The 22,072-nt window shown below is 32.8% G+C and overlaps 2 protein-coding genes across 2 annotated transcripts; both read left to right on the top strand.

The window, feature by feature from the left end:
- The first annotated feature begins 12,991 nt into the window (after nt 1–12,991).
- LOC130814837 (equilibrative nucleotide transporter 3-like) lies at nt 12,992–16,398 on the top strand. The gene is made up of 9 exons (XM_057681066.1): nt 12,992–13,233; nt 13,365–13,469; nt 14,365–14,520; nt 14,642–14,785; nt 14,892–14,997; nt 15,220–15,380; nt 15,478–15,638; nt 15,726–15,984; nt 16,074–16,398. Exons 1-9 carry the CDS (start codon nt 13,195–13,197, stop codon nt 16,182–16,184), a joined length of 1,242 nt encoding a protein of 413 aa, XP_057537049.1. The 5' UTR covers nt 12,992–13,194; the 3' UTR covers nt 16,185–16,398.
- Nucleotides 16,399–16,533: 135 nt separating this feature from the next.
- LOC130814835 (UDP-glycosyltransferase 86A2-like) lies at nt 16,534–21,388 on the top strand. The gene is made up of 2 exons (XM_057681063.1): nt 16,534–17,484; nt 20,268–21,388. The coding sequence occupies exons 1-2, from the start codon at nt 16,932–16,934 to the stop codon at nt 21,188–21,190; spliced, it is 1,476 nt and encodes a 491-aa protein (XP_057537046.1). The 5' UTR covers nt 16,534–16,931; the 3' UTR covers nt 21,191–21,388.
- Nucleotides 21,389–22,072: the final 684 nt, after the last annotated feature.

The raw sequence follows: 22,072 nt of genomic DNA, 5'->3' as shown, positions 1-22,072 counted from the left end.
AAACATCTAGGCCCAGCAGTTCATCCAGCACCCATGAATCTGATGATGTTGCCTCCTTTGATAATGAGAATTTGGGTCGTGGCTTTCGTGACAAGCGCCCATCTGTTCTTCTACGTGATTTTGTTGTTAATAATATTACCACACACACCTCTACGGATAAAGGCTCTTCTTCTGTTGCTTCCTGTTCTACTAGTCTCTCCGGTACTCCCTATCCTATAGCGCATTATGTTAATTGTGATAACTTTTCTATGCCACATCGTTCGTTTCTTGCAGCACTTCTCTCTGGCTCTGAGCCTCGCTCTTTTCGCGAGGCTATGCAGGATAATGGATGGAAAGAAGCGATGAAAACGGAAATTACTGCTTTAGAGGATAATAACACATGGGAACTAACTGCTCTGCCTCCAGGTAAGAAGGCTCTTGGCAGTCGTTGGGTGTACAAAGTCAAATATAATGCTGATGGTTCGATTGAGCGTCTAAAGGCTCGCTTAGTTGTCTTTGGTAACCATCAGGTTGAAGGGATTGATTATCATGAGACTTTTGCTCCTGTTGCGAAAATGGTGACCGTGCGTGCTTTTCTAGCTGTTGCAGCCGCTAAAAACTGGGAGTTGCATCAGATGGATGTTCATAATGCTTTTCTACATGGTGATTTGACAGAGGAGGTGTACATGAAACCCCCTCCTGGCTTTTCATCACACGGTAAGGTGTGCCGCTTATTAAAATCTTTGTATGGACTGAAACAGGCTCCGAGATGTTGGTATGCTAAACTGTTTGCTTCTTTAAAACACTATGGCTTCTGCCAATCGTACTCTGATTATTCCTTGTTTACTTACCGGAGCAGTTCTATTCAACTTAATGTTCTCATTTATGTCGATGATTTGATCATCTCTGGCAATGATTCCTCTGCTCTTTCTGCATCAAACAATATTTGTGTACGTGCTTTCACATGAAAGATCTTGGGCGGTTGAAGTATTTTCTTGGGGTTGAGGTGGCTCGTAATGATGAGGGTATTTTCTTATGTCAACGTAAATATACTCTTGATATCATTTCTGAGGCCGGTTTGTTGGGTGCAAAGCCGTCTCCTTTCCCAATTGAACAAAATCACTCTTTGGCTCTTGCATGTGGTAATTTGTTAGAGGTTCCAGAACGCTATAGTCGACTAGTTGGTCGTCTTATATATCTTTCTTTCACTCGGCCTGATTTGGCCTACGCAGTTCATATTCTTGCTCAATTTATGCAGGCGCCTCGTGTGGAGCATTGGGATGCGGCATTACGTGTTGTCCGCTATCTCAAAGGTTCTCCTGGTCAAGGTATACTTCTTCCCTCTAGCTGTGACTTACATCTTGTTGGATGGTGCGACTCTGACTGGGCTAGTTGCCCTCTTACTCGTCGCTCATTGACTGGATGGATTGTGTTTCTTGGTGGTTCTCCAATTTCTTGGAAAACCAAGAAACAACATACGGTTTCTCGTTCATCGGCTGAGGCTGAATATCGTTCAATGGCTTCTATCACTTGTGAACTCAAATGGCTAAAGGGTCTGCTTTCTAGTTTGGGTGTTGATCATTCTGCTCCTATGATGTTGTACTGTGATAGTAAGTCTGCTTTGCATATCGCCCAGAATCCTGTTTTTCATGAGCGGACGAAACATATCGAGGTTGATTGCCATTACATACGGGATGCGATTCAAGAGGGTCTTCTTTCTACTTCTCATGTTTCCACGCATGAGCAGTTGAGTGATATCTTTACTAAAGCTTTGGGTCAACGATAGTTTACATTCCTCCTACGCAAGTTGGGCATTTGTGATCCGTCTGCTCCAACTTGGGGGTGTTGAACAATTTACATTTAATTTCGATGTATTTTGCATTATGGGCTTTATTTTAACTTTGGCCCAATTATTTTTGTTTGATCATGTATATATATACTCTTGATGGTTTTATGAAAGAACAAGGGGGAAAATACCCAAAACTTAACACATATAATCAAAATAAATGATCAATTAATACAGTTAAAGATAAAGATTAGTAATAGAATTGAGAAAAAAAACTTTTCTTGGTCTTTAATATATAGTATGATCATGTTAAGAAATATTTGCCTACTAAAAACATGAAAAAAATAGAAACTTTTCATCGTAAAGTTGACATATGTTGTAATTATTTTTTCATTAGTATATTGTATAGATAGATAGATAAAAAATTGATAAATTGATAAATTACCTAAAAAAATGCTGGAAAGTAGTAGGAATCAAAATGTCAAGCAACAGGCATTCCCTTGCCTCTATGTTCATTCTGCCGAAATCGCAGCGGCCATTAAGGACCCTTATGAACAAACATGTTCTGGAACCAAAGATGATATTACCCATTTTCAATTGGAATATACTTAAGCACAATATTTACGTTGCAAAATGAATGTCCCTTAAAGTCCAGATAAATTAGATACCCAACGATGAAAAATGAGAATATTATTGGAGCTTGACGAGGGTGTTACTTCGTCGATAACGATGAAACAGAAGTATTTAATAGTATTAATACTTTCTTTTTTAAAGCGGATCGCCGGATGGAAGAAAAGTTAGGAGGGAGGGAGTACCTCTTTATCAGATTGCTTTAATTCGCGACAATTCGGTTTATATCATTAAATTTTTTCTTAAAGCTCTAAAAAAAATATATGAATGAGATTAATTTGATATTAATATGAATTTTATTCATATATATTTTTATTAATTAAAATTTGTACAATGTTAAGTAAGTGTCGCAAAGATTGATTTAGTTTGATGTCAAATTTTAAAGCGAAGTGAAAAATGCTTAAAAAAAAGTAATAAAATTGCTTTGGTGAGTATTCGAAATTAGGAACATGCCCAACGTAATAAGGTGCATGTACTTAGGACAAACAGTTTACAATTTCTTGTGTGAAACGGTCTCTCCAAGACGTTCATTAAGAAAACTATAAATGCTAAAATAAGAGCAAAAGATAAATGTTGTCTCATCTCTCAAGTGATTATAGAGAAAGAAATAATATTATTCGTTATATTTATCGATTATGTTAAATTCAAAAAAAATTTAAAATTTTAATATTTTAAATGAATTCATTTTCATTGATAATTTAACCTTATCTTCAAACAAAAAGTTATTATTTACATTTTTTTCGTCCCTTCCTCTCCTTCATTTTCAATCACATTAAAAATCAATCTCATGAAAAACCTAATAAACGTAACATAGTCACATAGAGAATACAGAGCGTGTGAAAGTGTAAAGTTGTGAGGTGAGACCGTGGCGGAGTGGCAAAATGGAACACAATGCTATTCGACGGGCGGCATCAGGTAGGCCTACGTGTCTTCATCTGCCTCTTTTTCTTGCTACCACTTGTGGGCCTTCTAGTCCAAAGTGAAAATCCAACATGGGCCGATCATTTATGGTAATAGTGGGACCCAATCTCCAGCTTTATGTAGTTAACCGCTTTAACTCATTTCAATCTATGTCATGCTCGCACAATACACCGAAAGTTGCTATTTGCTAGGGACCAACTAAGCAACCACCGTTTCTTTGGACTATCAGATCAATTTTAGCTCACATATTTTCAGATTGAGTTAATTGGATTTTGTATTATCATTGATTTTTAATCATTTTTAAAGTTAAATTAGAGTTAAAATCGGTTACATTTTTTTCATAAAGATCGATAAGAAATCAAATACTAAAATTCGTAAATTTTATTTGAAAAGATCATATGAAAATCGAGAAACTATATTGAATAAATGTCAAATCAAATCTGTTTTGAATACTTGTAACACCAACTTGTATAGTTCGCTAATCCTTGTGGGCTGTGGCCCATCCAGCGTTAGCCCATTGAATTTTTATATCTACTTTTCTAAATCATTGCTTATTCTGTTCCCAATTTCAATTGTATAATATGGCTTGATTTATGTAATCGCGATGACAATGACATTGAAAAAGAGAGAAGACGATGTACGTTATAATTATAAAAGTGATGAAATCTTAACCAAAAACATAAATGTTGCAAATGCAAAATGTACAGAGCAAAATAGAAAAGAAAAAAATTTATCCCTTTAAATTTACAATATTGCATATTACATCAGAATTTAGCATACAATATTGCAAATTAAAGGGATGAAGAGAATTTATCATATAATATTTCAAATTAAAAAGGACATGAAAAATATCCGATAACAGCAACAATTATGCAGTGTACATAATTGACAATACAATTTTTTTTTTGAATTTTCTTAAATTAAATAATATTATTCCTATTGTTATTTGAATTTAATATAGTAAAGTCACAAGAAAATGCTTGCTATTCATTATTCATTGTTGTTCACTCAATAAGGTTCCACAACACAATCGGTTAACAAATATATATTACTCAAATAAGCCCAATATGCCATTCATACTGATAGTGGGCTATGGACGTGGGCCGTAGTATGTTATATAGAATATAGTTCACCGCGAATTGCAATTCGAAAACCACCCGAAGTTTGATAAAGTCTTGTTGAACTTGACAGTGAACAATCAAGAAAAGCTTTTGATTCAATCTTGAAACACACATTTTTGTATTACTGAAATTATTCGAAGTACATCAAGAAGGAAGAGTATATATACACAAGAGGGAAAAACATAGCTAACAACATTCTGTTAAAATGCGATTAATTAGTTACAAGTAGTCTAATTAACTTTGTGCTTCTTATTGGTGTGCATGGATTGCTTGCACACGGATTGCTGACATGGAATGTTGATTTGCTTATGACTTCCAACACTGCCCACCCCTAGTTTGGAATACGTGGTATAGGAGAGACACCTAGTTTGGAATGTAATTCTTGAAACTCGGGTGAAGGAAGAGCTTAAGTGAGAATGTCTGCCAGTTGCTAATGAGTGGGGAGATAGGACAACTGAATTAGACCTTCAAGAACGTTGTCCCTAGTAAAATGGCAGTCGATCTTTATATGTTTCGTTCGTTCATGAAAACCGGGGTTCTTGGCAATGTGGATTGCTGACAGATTATCATAGAACAATGTCACAGGTTGAAGATTGGTTAGACCAAAGTCATGAAGGAGCCTGATGAGCAATGTAACTTCAGCAGAGGCAGAGGCCATAGCCCTGTATTCAACATCTGAACTAGAACGGAAAATGGTAGACTGCTTCTTAGACTTCCAGCTTATGGGAGAATTACCCAACTTAATAAGATAGCTAGTGATGTACTTCCTGGTGTCCTCATAAGAAGCCAAATCTGAGTCAGAAAATGCCAGAAGATTCAGTTTATCAGAACCCTGTAAGATAAGGCCTTGGCCAACAGTAGTAGACACCTAACTTGTGTCTTTTAGGTGTAACCTTTGGCTACAAGTCTAGCCTTGTGTCTTTTTAAGGTGCCATCAGCTCTCAACTTGGTTTTAAAAACCCATTTACATCTGATAGATTTTTTGTTTTTAGGGAGGTCAACAAGGATCCAAGTATTATTGGATTCAAGGGCCTGGAGTTCTTGGTGCATAGCTACAATCCAGTGAGGAGAGGAAGCAGCTTCAGCATAAGACTTTGGGTCAACATATTGTTGATGTTGGTGGGAAACATGTTTGTGGGAAGTAGAAAGATCATGAAAAGAGACAATGTTACACCAATGAGTGGAAGTAACATGATTACAATGATAGGCTTAAAGGTGGGATGGTTGTTTAATGGTTCTTTGGGATCTTCGAAGGGAAGAAACAACAGAGGGGGAAGAGGGAGAAAGGGGAGAAAGGGGAGAAGGGGAAACAGGCTGTGCAGGAGAGGATAGAGGAGGAGATACTGCTTGGACTGGAGGAGGGGGAGTACGAGTAAAAGAAGTAGAAAAGGAAAGATTGGGTTCAAGGAAGTCCATGATGCAAGGATCAGAAGTAGAATTAGGTAGAAAAAATTGTTGTGGAGGGGTAGAGGAAGAAGAAGGAGCAAGATAGTGATAAGGAAAATATCTTTCAAAAAACACAACATCCCTAGAGATCGAGACAGTCTTAGTTTCAAGATTAAGGACTTTGTAACCCTTTCATATTGGAGAATAGCCTATGAAGACGTGAGAGGTAGTTATTGGGGCAAATTTCTGGCGCCCTTGTTTGAGTTTGGAAACATAAGCTAAGCAACCATAGGTTCTAAGGATAGATTAGTCAGGGGCTTTGTGATAAAAGAGTTCATAGGGTGTACAACCATTGAGAGTAGGGGTAGGATTCTGATTGATAAGGAAGGTGGCACATTGTAAACAGTCTCCCCAAAAGGATTTAGGAAGTTTAGATTGGAATGACAAAGCTCTGGCTATTTCAAGGAGGTGACGATGTTTCCTTTCCACAACCCCATTTTGTTGGGGAGTATCTTTGCAACTAGTTTAAAGGAAAATCCCATGTTGTTTGTGGAAACAGAGAGCATTACCCTTAATGATTTCTTTGGCATTATCACTTCTAATGGTCTTAACTTTGCTATCAAATGGATTTTCAACAAGGAGAACAATTTGTTTAAGAAGAGAGGGGAATGCACTCTTATGTTTGATGAGTAAGCTCCAAGTAAACCTAGTGTGATCATCAACCATAGTTATAAAGCCAGTATGAGACTATCCTGGTCCCCCAAATGTCAGTATGTATGAGTTCAAGGGGTTGACAACTATGAGTGATGCTATGGGAGAAAGGTAATCTGGTTTGTTTATCCATGGGGCAAATAGTACAGAAATAAGTAAAATCAAGTAACAAAGATGGAAACAATATTTTTATTTGATGCATAGGCATATGCCATGAGCGAAGATGCCACAATTTTGAAATACAATCTTTCTTAGCATGATGTACAATGTTACAACTATCAATCTTGTGAGAAGAATTACAATCTTTTGGAACAAGAACATGCTCAATCTTTTTACATGGGAATTATTCCACTCTTGGATAAGTGTGATAAAGACCATGAGGTGCTCCTACCAAGAAGCCATGAAGTCTTGGTCAAGTTCTGAATGAAACAACCAGCAAGAGTAAATAAAATGTGACAGAAATCAAATTGAAGTGAAATTCAGGAACATATAGCACTTCCCTTAATTTAACACCATTATTGAGGTACACTGTGCCAATGCATTGAACATTAACCTTTCTCCCATCTGGTATAGTAATAACATGATCTTGAGCACTAATAGGTGTATAGATGTAACACCCCTGAATTTCCGACCCTCTAAACAAAACCAAAACCACAAGGGAATGGAGGAAATTCGGGTGTTACATAAAAAAAATAAAATATAGAAAATAAAACAAAGAAAAGGAAAAGAAATGAGTCAAGTTTGATTGATTTAATTAAAGGGATTATAGAAAAACTTTCAAACAAAATCATGCAGAAATTCCGGCAACATCGGCCTTTAAATTAGACACACCAAAAGAAATAACAAGCAATATAACATAATAAAGAAGAGGCATCAACAGCCTTGTAACAAAACTCACAGCAGAATGTTCATTGCTAAATCCTCTGTCGACATGCTAAACATGGATCGTGGTTCTAAAGTAAACGCTTGAGTTTGAAGAAGAAAAAGAACGATAACTATTTAAAATCATACAAACCAAAAAAAACAATGCAACAGAGATTGCTTATACAAAAAGGAGACATGTGCCTCAAGCCAAAAACATAAACAATTTAAATGCAAAGAAAATACATGTAGCGTCAAAAACAAATATAACATTACAATAGGAATGAAAAGGGGTAAGATCATAGGTGATGTGGTCTGAGGCACCACTATCAAGAATCCGAGAAGATGTGTGGTGAGCAACAAAATAAGATGTACCTGCAAATAAGGCATTAGGAGCAGAAGGATTAGGAGAGCAAGAAGCCTTTTTTTGAATTAGAGTCAAAAGATGTTTATATGGCTGGTGGTGAGTGTGGTAGTAACAAGAGCATCATATTCAGGATCTGAGCCCCCATGTGCAAGATGAGCTGAGCGAATAGGCCTTCTCCAGGTGTTAGGTTTGAAGTTGGGTGGGTAACCATGAATCTTCCTGCAACGTTCAACACTATGCCCATAGGTCTTGCAATGGTCACATAAATAAGAGCCAGAACGCTTGTTACTAGACATCTTAGGTTTGTCTAATCTGGTACTAAGACAGAAGGTTTGGGTTTCTCAAAATATGGTTTTGTATCAGCATTGAATGCAAGAGACTCATAATGGGAATCATTGAGTTTACTGAGATGTTGGTGTCTTTGTTCTTGATCAAGAATTTGGTAGGCTTGAGCAATAGTGAGTAGTTCAGGCATCATCAAAATAGTACTACGCATTTGGGTGTATTTGGAATCAAGTTTCATCAAGAATTGAGTTAAACGTTGGTTTTGTTGAAGTTTGTAGAACTTCTGTGTGAGATTGCAAGAACATTCATCATTAGAGCAAGAAGGTAAGGGATTGAGATGATCAAGTTCGTTCATCCCAAATAGTTTTGAATTTAGTATAAAAATCAACAATAGACATATCATGATCATAGGTTAGTTGGCCAAGTTCTTCTTGCAAAGAATACAATTGGGCATTTGAGGAACATCCATACCTGTCATGGAGTTCATACCAAATTTCTTTGGCAGTCTTATGCCATTTAACACTCTTGGCTATGCTTGGTTCAAGAGAAGACAAATGCCAACCTATGACAACATCATTAACACGTCTCTATGCGGTCAAATTAGGAGAATCTTTGGCGGGTTTGGGAGTCCTGCCATCAACAAATGTGAGTTTATTCTCCAATCACTGTAACCAGAACCATTAAAAACACATGTGATGATCTTGTGGCCGACATCTGAAGGGTGAAGGTAATAGATGCTGGCTGGGTTTTTAGTGGGTTCAAGGATGGGAGATGGTGTTTAGTGGGAGATGGTGTTGAAGAAGATTGTGCCATTAAAAAAAGATTGTGTCATTGAAGAAGAGCAGCGGAGAAAGGAAACAAGAAGGATTGAAAAAATCAACTGTCTGATATAATGTTGAACTTGACAGTGAACAATCAAGAAACAAACACTTTTGTATTACTGAAATTATTCAAAGTACATCAAGAAGGAAGAGTATATATATACAATAGGGAAAAGCAGAACTAATAACATTCTGTTATGATGAGATTCGTTAGTTATTACAAGTAGTCTAACTAACTTTTTGTTTCTTATTGGTGTGCATGGATTGCTTACACACGGATTGTTGACATGACATGGAATGTTGATTTGCTTATGACTTCCAACAATTCTCAAATGTACGAATTTATTGGATTGGCTTTTAATCATCACTTACAGTTTGAAATGATCACTTATAATTTTAAAATAATTAATTTTAACGTGATTTAAAATGATTACTTATAATCGTAAAGAGATCATTTACAATCTTAAATTAACCAATTAGAAAAATAGACTAATTATATAAATTCGTTTGATAAAAGATTTATTACCAAAGTTTATGTTTTATTTACGGTTAAACCAGCTGGAATTGTCAAAGAAAAGATAAAATAATTAATGGGCATATGATCTCCCAATATACAAAAATGCCTTACACATTAGAGAACCACAAACACAACAAAATCATAAGAGCTGGTATACGATTGTAATACCATCATAACCAATTCTAACGATCCAATGACTAATTTTACTCTGGAACGATACTTTTTATAATCGGGGTGGTGATTCTAATAACATTGCCTAGAGCTATAAATAATACTTTGTTGCTTTTTTTTTTATCCATTTTACTTTTTCTACGTATTTTAAAGTAAATTTTGAGTTTCGATATCTCTTAGTTAGCATCATAAAAAATTATAAAAATTATATTTTAAAATTATTTGCATCAAGACAAATCTAACAAGATTTTACATGAATTTATTTTATCTTCAATATATACGTCAAAAATTAAATTTAATATTTTCTCTCCTAAGGTGAAAAAACTTAAAATGGACAAATAAAAGGAACTGAGGGAATATATTTTTTGTGCTACCATTACAATTATTACATAACAGAAACTTTAATATTGTAATGATAGAAATTATATGATACCTAAAGATAAAATTATGGAAATCATATAACGGTTAATGTGGTAATTTTCAATTAGTAATTAATACCCTTGAAAATACTATACTACTCCTATTGAGATTGCTAGATAAATAACGGTGAATCACTCTTACGTGGATGAATTTAATAGGTTAGGACTTTTAGAATTTTAATTTATTTTATTTATTTTATTAATAGTTATTTTGTCTTTTTATGATGATTTATTAGTAATTTTTATAGTTGCAATATCCTGAGTCAATTAATGCTTTTTAGTTTCCCAATATACAATTTCTCAAGTTTGCAATTATTTGTTTGTATTGTGTATATTGTTGTAAAAGTCAAAACTTAACAATTATCAACAATTTGTATTTTTCTTTCAATATATAGTTGTTATTACTTGTTAGAACCATTATTCATAGAGAAAGGGAATATAGATGTGAATGCAATTTATCATACATAGATGTGATAATGTGAATACAATTTCTTAAATAGTAAGAGAAATCGTGAATATATGCGTAATAATGTACGTTCCTAATTCCTATGGGCAAGTGTACGTAATATTTAAATGTCAATTATTTCAACTTATATATTTCTCTACAAACAAACAAATAATAAAATAAATATTGATTTAATATAGATGTTGCATCTAATAATTCTAATACGTACCTCATTTTAGCGTGTTTTATTATTACTCCCAATGTTTATTAGTCACATAGAAGTATTATTTTTGATAATTCTCAATTATCAATAATATTGTAAAATTAAAAACTAAATAAGATTTTAAAATAAAAGTTTTATAAATAAATAATGTGGTTTAATGGGTGATAATTTTATTAATTTGCATTCCATAAATTATTTTATTTTATTTTTTATGCATTTATTTATCTTTATTTAATATTAAACGATTACGTTTGAGTGATAAGATACAGGCTTGTGGAGTTAGCGTCTGCGTCACTTAGTCTTATTCTTTGCGGGAACTACTCATGATCGTTCTTGAGTTGAGAGACTTATTGGCCACGCTCTCCTTTATAGGTATGAGTTGTCACTGTCCTTCCCTCTTCAGACTCTACTCATAGTTTTATGGGCAAAGTTCGCGTAAGATGATGATGATGCATTCCACACACTGCCCAAAATACTCACCTAATGTCTTTCTAAAAAAAATCCTCACCTAATGCATAACTAATTGTGAACCTATATGTACTTATTTGTACTTTTTAATTCACACGTAATTTCTATAATAGCTATAATTACTTTCTAAAACTCTCATTAATATTGTTTTTTTTTCTAAAGAAATGAAACTTTGTAAGCATTTGAACTACATAAGTAAAAGGAAAATACCATATTAATTACTCATTAATATTTATTAAATGATAAATTTATAATAATTTGGTTTATCGGTTAGCTCAATGCATTTGTAGGGTGTGTGACGAGGTATGATAAGATGGTGGTCCTACTTAAATTACTAACTTTGTTATTTTGTATCTATTTCTCTGTTTAAAATATTAATTCTTATACCTCTATATTATTGGAGTAATTATCAAAACTAGAGACATCATGATTTTTTAACAAGGGAAATATATTAAAATAAATAAATGTGAAAGCATTAAATAATACTCCTAGTTGAATTACTCTTCCTCCCCCTATTCTGGGATCTTTATTTGTCGTCACTCGTGGAAGTCCAATACAAACTAAACTAGTCTTTTTCCTCTAAGTCAACTAAGCCATTTTTAAAGACATTCTAACTTTTATATTCTTCAACATATACGTCTAACTTGGAGACTTCCATAATTTGGTGCATTTGCTATGTATAGCTTATTGGGATAGTTAGATTAAAAAAATATATAAAAAAAATATGTAAATGAAGATTAAAAAATTATAGTTATTTATATAAAAGAAAAGTAGTAAAATCTTAAAGGTTTTTTATGTAGAAAATATGAGTCTATTCGGTATAATTAGGCTTGACGATTATTGTGAAAATAATAAAATATTATTGTGTAATCTTATTGGCATTCAAGGTTAATCTCCTTTCATGTAACAATATTTCTCCCACTTGTCCAGGGAATGTAATTTGAAGCCTACTCCAAGATGCAATGAACGGATTATACACAATTTCTACACTTAATGATCAGTTATAAATAAAAGAAGAAAGACAATTTTCTCAAAGAAATTTGCAGGGTTTTCACAGAAAAGTGAAAAGTTTACAAAGAGAAATAGGTTAAAGAGTTGTACTAAGTTTTGAGATGAAAATTCTCTATGTCTCTCAAAATCCTAAACTAACTGTTTTATATATCATGTCCGTACGGTCAAAAACCCTAATTTTTACTAATTTCAAAAAAAAACATGTTGAGCGCAAGAAGCGCGAAAAACATAATTTGTTGACACATCAAACTACAGTGGGTAAGTCATCGACCCTTCGACATTTGTTTTTTTTAGAAAAACAAATTTTCTTTTCGTAGCCTCAATGACCCAACGATGGTAGATTGAAATGGTCCAAAAGAGTATTTGATTTTATTGAAATTATTGTGTGATAAACACAATAAATTTGAATTATGTCAACAATAATATAATATTAAAGGAAAAGAATAAATACCCATAAATAAATGTCTGAAAATTTTTTTGTTAAAATTGTAGTAAAATAATTAATTAAACATTTTCAAATTGAAAATATGGCAAATTAGTAGGATAAAGGAGCTACGAGATTAAAAATTAAATGTAAATTAAAAGCAAACTTTGAATAATGTCAAAAAATCAAATGTGACAAAGTTACTAAAATATATCTATTTAAAAAAATAAATTACAAAGTTAAAAGTCAATGAAACAAGTGAAAAACTACTTAAATTTTAGTTTTATTTTTTACTTTGCTTAAAAGTCGGCTGACACTATTTAAAATTAGTCTTTATTGGGATTTAACCTATTAACAAGCCCAAAGTTAAAAAAAAACCTAATAAAAAAGCCATTTGACCCACCAAAGATATCTTATATATATATCTTCTAACGCTCAACCTTTGTTCTTTATTTTTTATTTCACTTGAGTAGGGTGGGTTAACTTTAAACCTTTGAATTTTCTGAATCATCAATCAATTATAATAAAGTGAAATCTCAAAAATTTTATCCTTTTCCTTTGTTGGGGGATTTATTTTAAAAATATTTTATACTCTATTTGTTTTATTACAGTAAAGGGTAATTGCAAATTGTCATTGGTGAATTAGCCATGGGTGTTGCCGAAGTTGTCACTCCTGATAGATTGCCGGTAAGACGTTCGAACTAATGCTCCAATGAATTCTGCATTTTTTATAATTTTAGGAAAATTATAAAGTTTTAGGGTTTACTATAAAATGTAAAGACGAAATTTTTATGAATTTTTCAATGTTGAATGATCAGGGAAAGAGGATTGCTGTATTAGTATGTTGGTTTCTTGGTATGGGTTCTCTCCTTTCATGGAACACTATGCTCACTGTTGGAGATTACTATTACAAAGTTTTTCCGGTATGAAATTTCTCCTTTTTTCTTGATTTGGCAAATTAAAATCATGATATGCTGCTCAAATTATATATTTTCTTTCTAGTTAAAGCTTGATTTGAGAAAAGCAATTCATATATTCATTGAATATTGTAAATATTGGGTACATCAAAAAATCTCATTCATTTATACCTTATATGAATATTAGATCTCCAAGGTAGAGTCTGAAAAAAAATGAAATTGTCAAGTGATGTCCCTTTAGAAAAGGGCTAAATAATCAGCTTGAAATCAGGGCGAATGAGAATCAAACCCCATGGGCCAGGATTTGTAATACTCCTTTGTCCCCATTGAGTTTACAACAAATACTCCTATCATTTATCCCCCTTGCTTGTAACCTAACCCAGAATCAAAAAAATGTTGTTTACTTTTTGGTAGAATAAGACAAAGGTTTTTTTAAGCTGTTTAGCAATGTAGCATTAGCTTTTTGCCGGTTGTTGATTCAGATGTTTAAGCCGTTTGTTTAATACAACTGTCATGGAGATATTTGGTAATTACTTGTTGGCAATTTAATTAAAAAAAAAGTGACTCAAAAGCCGAAGCAAATGAAAAAACTATTAATAGTATTTTTTTCCTGTCATTTATTAAATACTTTTTTTGTTTATTGATTGGTTAAAAAGTTAAAAGTCGGCTAAAAAGATAACAAAAATTCATTTGTCAAACACAACCAAAATATATTTGAAATGAAAAGGGAGATTAACTGTATGGACGAGAATAGATGATATGTGGGGATCATTAATAAAAATTGTAGCAAATTCAAATGAAGTACTATAATCTTATCATAAAATTGAAATTTCTGAGCTGCATTTTAAAGTTTGTTTTTATTTTCCTCCATTAATTTTTTTTCATTCTTTTTCTTATGAAGAAATACCATCCATCAAGGGTACTTACACTTGTTTATCAACCATTTGCTGTTGGAACACTGGCATATCTTGCTTATAATGAATCGCGGATTGACACTAGATGGAGAAACATAGCTGGATATATTCTTTTCTTCGTTAGTACATTCGGTTGCTTATTGGTATATCTTCATCAATGTCAACTTTGTTTACCTGATCAGCTATCAGTTTAACTTGAAGTCGTATATTCAGAATCCGAATTCGAAACTGTAAATAATCTAGCTTATATTTGAATCATGATAGTTGGATTTAGCAACATCTGGACATGGAGGGGTTGGACCTTATGTAGGTATATGCATTTTGGTGGCTGCTTTTGGAGTTGCAGATGCCCATGTACAAGGTGGAATGTGTGGAGACTTAGCTTTTATGTTGCCAGAGTTTATTCAAGTATGTTGTCAGGATTGTCCTAATTTCATACACAACAACAATGTCAGAGTCATAATCATGCAATTTGTATCACTAACCATGTCATATTATCATTTCCTATCTACAGTCATTCTTTGTTGGTTTGGCTGCTTCGGGTGCTTTAACTTCCTGTCTGAGGCTAGTAACAAAAGCAGTTTTTGACAAATCTCATGATGGGCTTCGCAAGGGTGCATGTAAGTTCTTAAGTTGTTGATTTAGCTTATAATTCACATTTATGCTAAGCTTTAGGAGTACAAATTCGAAGTGTCATATGCAACCTCTAAATATTACCCTGTATTAGACCCCTGCTTCTTCAAATCTCCCTCGGGTGAACTCCCTAAATACCCTGTGATATGTCGATTCTCCGGTAATCTTGTCTTCAATTTGTAGTAATGATATAACCCTTGTTTTTGTAGTGCTCTTTTTGGCAATCTCCACAGCACTGGAGCTTGCATGTGTTTTCTTGTATGCATTCTACTTTCCCAAATTGCCGATTGTTAAGTACTTTCGAACAAAGGCGGCTAAGGAAGGATCTAAAACTGTTACATCAGACCTTGCCGCAGCTGGCATCAAACAGGCAAGCAATACTCTAGTTTTGTGGCTTATATTGTATCAACATATTCAGTTATACGCTTAAGCTACTTTATATGACCCTACTGCTTGAAACTTTGCAGATCGAGGAAAACGCAAAAGTAGAAGATCGTTTTACATTAAAACAACTGTTATATCAGAATTGGGATTATTTTCTCGATTTATACCTAATCTATGCATTGACATTGTCAATTTTCCCGGGTTTTCTGTTTGAAAATACAGGAGAACACAAGTTAGGTGATTGGTACGTCTCTAAATCTTCGAATCTATTCTATTTGTTGGAACCCAACCTAAAAAAAATTCCAATTAAGTTACTAATTTGCTTTGGCAGGTATGCTGTTGTGTTGATTGCCATGTACAATGTTTTGGATTTAATTGGAAGATACACCCCACTTATTAAATGCGTAAAATTGGACTCCCGAAAGGGCTTAATGATCGCTATCCTAGCCCGTTTCCTGTTTGTCCCGGCATTTTATTTCACTGCGAAGTATGGAGACCAAGGATGGATGATTATGCTCACATCCTTATTGGGTTTTACCAATGGCCATCTAACTGTCTGTGTGATGACTGTCGCGCCAAAGGGTTACAAGGTCGGTACTCTGATTACATTGTATCGTACCTTGTTCTGCATCTTTCTTTCTAGCTAGACATAACCAAAATTTTTGTGTTTACTCTGTAGGGACCGGAGCAAAACGCAATGGGAAATTTGCTGGTTTTGTTCCTTCTCGGTGGCATATTTTCCGGAGTTTGCCTTGATTGGTTGTGGCTCATAGGAAACGCTAGCTTTTGATCAAGAACACACTGTGAAAAGCAACGATGTTGAAATAGATGCCATTCTCATAAAGGTTTAGGGAAATCATAGTTTTAAGTTTTCTTTATAATAGAATACACATTGTTTCTTCTTTCTTTAAATTTGGTATGAGTTATTTTAGGAGCGATTTTAATGAACTGTATTAGAAGAAGCTTTACTGTTAGTTGCAAAGGTTTAGGGGAATTGTGCATAATTTAAGTTCCTTGCTGATTATTTTGCGTTCATAATTCTTTTCTTGATGTTTTACTATTGAAGGTCAATCGAAAATAACTTTTTATAATAATTAATCACGCTAATGTTTATACCTTTGATTCTCCTAAACCTTATAAATAAGTCATTAAATAAAATTAGGATAATGAAATGTTATTGAAGAAGAGAGAGCTCTCCTATAATTTATTAGACAAGTAAAAAAAATACCCTATCTCATTGCATTATTTTTCATTTCAATGCATACAAAGTTCAAAGCACTCCCTATCTTTGAGTTAGGGCAAGAATATAATATAGCGGCTACCTTCCTTCTTTAAACCCCAACTTATTTGAAATATTGATTTGATATCTTTTACTCTAATATATTTTGAAGTGTAGATGTTTAAGGTTGACTTACATTGACCAATAGAACTTTTTTTATACCAAAACCCAATATACATAGTTACATACCACCATAATCCTTTACAAATTACTAGTGTACAACCAATCACACCTGATTTTTACCTTACAAAAAGAACAATGGAAAACTCGAACTCAAACCCAAATCAGATCAAGAACAGATCAAAACCTCATGCAATATTAGTAGCACATCCTCTACAAGGCCATTTAATCCCATCCGTACAACTAGCAATCAAATTAGCATCAAATAATTTCTCCATAACTTTCATCAACGCAGAAAACATCCACCATCAAATCACTCTTTCCAACACAACTAATCATAGTCATGATGATATCTTTGCTGAAGCACGAAGAAACTCACCGAGCTTAGATATTGATTACATGACAGTTTCTGATGGGCTGCCCGTCGGGTTCGATCGGTCGTTAAACCATGATCAGTGGGTTGGGGCGACTATTCACTGTTTTCCTGCGCATGTAGAGGTTGCTGTGGCTAAGATTGTTAGATCTAAGCCGGCAGTTTGTTGCTTGATTGCGGATAGTTACTCAGTTTGGGCGTCAAAATTGGCTAAGAAATATGGATTGTTTTATGTGTCGTTCTGGACTGAATCTGCTATGGTTCTTGACTTTTACTTTCATCTTCACTTGCTTAAGGAATTTGGTCACATTGGTCCAGGTACATACTTTTTTTTGTTATCCTCTGTATTGTGGAGTATTCTTACGAATTAACTTTTAGCCATTTTTTTGTACAGCTAAGCTTGTCTCTTAAAGAGTTCATAGAGATATATTTTAGGCCTAATCTATTAAAGATTAATACCTATTTATCGTATTTTTAACACCTACTTATATTATTCTTAATGCTTACTTATCAAAGCTTTAATGTCTATTTTTAATATCTTAAATATTTACTTATATTATTCTTAATGCCCACTTATAATATTTTAAAAAATATATAATGGATTGGGCCAATTAATCTCCCACAAAAATTGTTTTTGTATTATATGTTTTTATTTGTCGTTTGATTATAATATCAAAATAAGATCTTAAAAGATTAAATTCACTAAATTATAAATTTATTGATCAGTTACAGTGATCAATAAAATTTTATTCAATTAAATGTTTTAAGTTATTTTTGGTAAATGATATTTAAGCACAAATAAAAAGATGATTATATAGCTTTTTGACTTTCTTTTTACTTTTTAAGTTTTTAAATCTTGATTTAATTGTACCTTAGAAAAAATAAAAAAGCAGTCACACTAAAGTTCCTAGATCTATAATATGCAAGTTTATATATTTTCCCTATTCAAACTTTTGTGTATATTATATTCGTTCTGATTCACCCTATTTATTTTATTTGGTTTTTAAGTTCTATGTAATGTACAAATTTAATTATAAATTATGAGTAATCGATAAATAGTGTAATAAAATCAAATACTACAATTGCTCTGGATTGAAGGGAGTAATATATTTTTCTTCACTAGTAATTATGAGTTTTCCTAAAAGTGTTTGGTTCTTAGCTTTTTTGTTGGCTTTTTAGTTTACCTTTGACTTTTGGTTGTTGGTTGGTCAAACAACTAAAAAAGTGTTTGGTAAATGGTTTTTAAAACAGCAGAAAATTTGGCTTTTAAGCCAAAATGAAAAAGTTGCTCCAGCTAGTTTTTTTTGGTTGGCTTTTGGTTTGTTAGCTCACTTTTTCTCTAATAACGCCCAATAGTCAATACTCAAATTTACCAAATATCTACACAAATAGCTAGTTTTTTCACCTAAATTAAAAATCAACAAAAACAATCAATATTTTCAACTAGTCAAATAAATCAATTAAAAAGCCAACAATCAATTACCAAACACCCCAAAATTTTATATGAATTTAGTGCACAATAAAATTACTGTATTACAATGATAGTAGATTAGTGAGTAGAGTGTAGGGTGAGCAAGTTAATAAAATAGAGAGTTAGCAGTGGGCCCTAAAATAGAGAGTTCTCATTGATTTGAATAACACAAATTTTTTTGAAAGACGGTTTCTTGAGAGATTTTTTTAATTTGACCGATCTATTTTATATTTCTTAAAATATTGTAAGTAGGCATTAAGAATGATGTAAGTAGACATTTACAATATTGAAAGTAGGCATTAAAGATACGATAGTAAGCATTAACGATAATGTAAGTATGCACTAAGAATACGAGAAATATATATTAATTTTTAATGGGTTGGGCTTGAAATACGTCTCTCAAAAAACTAGCTGTTTGAATAATCACCAAAACTTGGCTGAGACCGTCTCAAATTGAGATCAAGAGTGGGCTGGCCCAATTCGCGCGTGTAACAACATCACACGTTTTCCCTTATTTTTTCTATTTTCTGGGCATTTATCATTTTTGACCTTAAAAATATCAATTTCAACATAAAGTAATACTTAAACATATCAATTCAAGTAAAAAATTTCAATTTGAACCTATAAGTGATCAATTTTGACGTTAAACTGATCAATTTCTACCTAAATATAGTTCTATTCACAATTTTAGAACGAAGTTATATAAAATGGTATACTCTATCATTCTATGGATGAATTTCAAACAACAAATAAATTATCAATAAAACTATCAATAATAGTGTTAAAACTATTAACATATTAAATTTGAACTAAATGTTATACAATATATCTATACAATTTGAATACTTATTTTTAAAACGATAATTGAAGATTAGAAGTTCAAAATTGAGTTAGATCATAAAATATCAATTTTCAATTTATGTGTCATAATTTAACTATTAATATATTCAATTTGAACTATTTACAAATATATATATATATATATATATATATATATATATATATATATATATATATATAACCGTATTGAGGAAAGAGTAATATCACTATTATTGATCGATAATTAAACAGTACAAGTACTCTTATGTTCCATTAGAACCATCATGTTGCATTGAATAAAAGTACTTGTATTGTATAATGTTTTAACACTATTATTGATAGTGATATTGACCATTCATTTGTTGTTTAAAATTCATCCATAAAATAATAAAATAATACCATTTTATTAACTTCGTTCTCAAATTGTGAAACAGAACCATATTTAGGTAGAAATTGATCAGTTTAATGTCAAAATTGATCACAAATAGGTCAAAATGAAATTTTTTATGTTAATTGATCTGTTTAAAGTTTACTTTAAGTTGAAATTAATATACTTTAAGTTGAAATTAATATACTTTAAGGTCAAAATTGATATCTTTAAGATTAAAATTGATAAACGCCCAAAATATGAAAAAAAAAACGAGAAAAAACATATGAGATTGATACACGTGCAAATTGGGTCGGCCTACTCTCAGTCTTAATTTGAGACGGTCTCGGCCAAGACCAGCCAATAATAATACCCTGTCAAATAGTTCTTTTCAAATTAAGCAAAAATCAATCACTAATTTTTGTCAATTCTTAATTAATTAAGGATCAAGTGGGTGCAAAGATGCTATTATAGACTACATTCCAGGAATAAGCTCAATTAAACGGACAGATTTGACATCATATTTACAAGAAGAGGATTTGACAACTATGGCACATCAAAGCATTTTTCCATCAATAGAAGATGCAAAACGGGCTGAGTTCATACTTGCTAACACAGTCCATGAGCTTGAGGCCCAGCCCATTTCAGCCATTCAGACCCAAACTCCATTTTATGCTATTGGGCCGTTGTTTCCTATTGAATTTAGTACAAGCCCAGTAGCCACAAGTCTATGGGCTGAATCAGACTGCATTACATGGTTAGACTCAAAACCACCAGGCTCAGTTTTGTATGTTTCCTTTGGTAGCTATGCACATATTAGTAAAGAGGAGTTAGAAGAGATAGCTAATGGAATCAAGCTTAGTGGGGTCAACTTCCTTTGGGTGGTTCGACCCGATATGGTTAGTTCGGATGATTCGGATCCATTGCCTATTGGGTTTAGGGATGAGGTTAATGGTCGAGGTATGATCGTGACATGGACTAATCAAAAAGCGGTGTTATCTCATCGTGCTACAGGAGGGTTTTTAACGCATTGTGGATGGAACTCGACTTTGGAAAGTATATGGTATGAAGTTCCGTTTTTATGTTTTCCTTTGTTGACGGATCAATTTACTAACCGCAAGTTAATAGTGGATGATTGGAAAATTGGGTGTAACCTTTGTGAGGAGAAGCCTTTGAAAAGGATGGAAGTATTGCAAAAAATAAAAGATTTAATGATAGGTGGAAAATTAGGGTTTGAGCTCAAAGATAATATCAAGAGGATCAAACAACTTCTAGAAAATGCAACAAAAGGGTCTTCAGAGAAAAATGTGCATAGCTTCTTTGAGGAATTGAATGTAGCTATTGAGAAGAAATCATTAGCTTGTTAGAATAGGACCATTCAAATTATTGCGTGAGACATTTTCAATTTATGGTTAAATAATCGAACTAATATAATTATTAGTATATAAGCTTCTTGTTTTAAGTCATTTCATCGAGAGATAGACTAGCTCTTAATATTGTAGTCTATTTTTAAAATATGTTTTTATGCTCCAAGGCATGTTTGAATTGGCAAAAATAAATATTATTTTCTAATCAAAGTGAAAATATTTATTTGTTATTTAAACTCTGTAAAACTAGTAGAAAAATTGAAGCTAGTTACAACAAACTAGTTAAAAACAAAAAATTCCCTTATTAAAGGCACATTATAGGCTATTAAATTTAGAAATATATTGGCAAATGGATTTCTTGCTTACCCTCTAAATAGAACTACAATATACTTCCGAAACAATAATTTGAGAGCGGCTTAATTTAAACTAGATCAAGTTAAATCCGAGCATGACACAACGAGATTAAAACAACTTTGAATATCCTTTAGCTGAACAATAAAACCTAATTCAAACAACTTGAGGTCTCGTGCTTATACTTGAGAACGGGTGGAACAATGTATGACTTGAGGGAGACGCACAAGCATTGGTATATATCATTACTAAGAAACGCACTATGAAATCTTTGGATGCTCAGAAGTATGTTTAGTCATATAATTATTATCATGTCAGCGTTAAATAACTACGTCATAACTCATATTTATAAGGAAGGTAATCGAGCTGCTCATGAATTTGCTCAAATCGGGCATCACCTAGATAAGCCTTGTATTTGGGCACATTCTCCACCGAATGAGGTTGTGCCCGTTATGAACGACGATGCTAAGGGCAAAATTGTTTTTAGGAGAAGATGAAAGATGAATTTAACTAAATAGAGATAAATGTATA

This window comes from Amaranthus tricolor, chromosome 6 (genome assembly GCF_026212465.1).
Source record: "Amaranthus tricolor cultivar Red isolate AtriRed21 chromosome 6, ASM2621246v1, whole genome shotgun sequence".
In the NCBI taxonomy this organism is placed as follows: Eukaryota; Viridiplantae; Streptophyta; class Magnoliopsida; order Caryophyllales; family Amaranthaceae; genus Amaranthus; species Amaranthus tricolor.
This window is presented reverse-complemented; position numbering and strand designations above follow the sequence as displayed.

Coding starts and splice junctions, on each gene's coding strand:
- LOC130814835 (XM_057681063.1), top strand. CDS start 16,932: ATGGAAAACTCGAACTCAAACCCAAATCAGATCAAGAACAGATCAAAA. Junction 17,485..20,267: donor ATTTGGTCACATTGGTCCAG/GTACATACTTTT, acceptor TAATTAATTAAG/GATCAAGTGGGTGCAAAGAT.
- LOC130814837 (XM_057681066.1), top strand. CDS start 13,195: ATGGGTGTTGCCGAAGTTGTCACTCCTGATAGATTGCCG. Junction 14,786..14,891: donor TGTTGCCAGAGTTTATTCAA/GTATGTTGTCAG, acceptor TCCTATCTACAG/TCATTCTTTGTTGGTTTGGC. Junction 14,998..15,219: donor TGGGCTTCGCAAGGGTGCAT/GTAAGTTCTTAA, acceptor TTGTTTTTGTAG/TGCTCTTTTTGGCAATCTCC.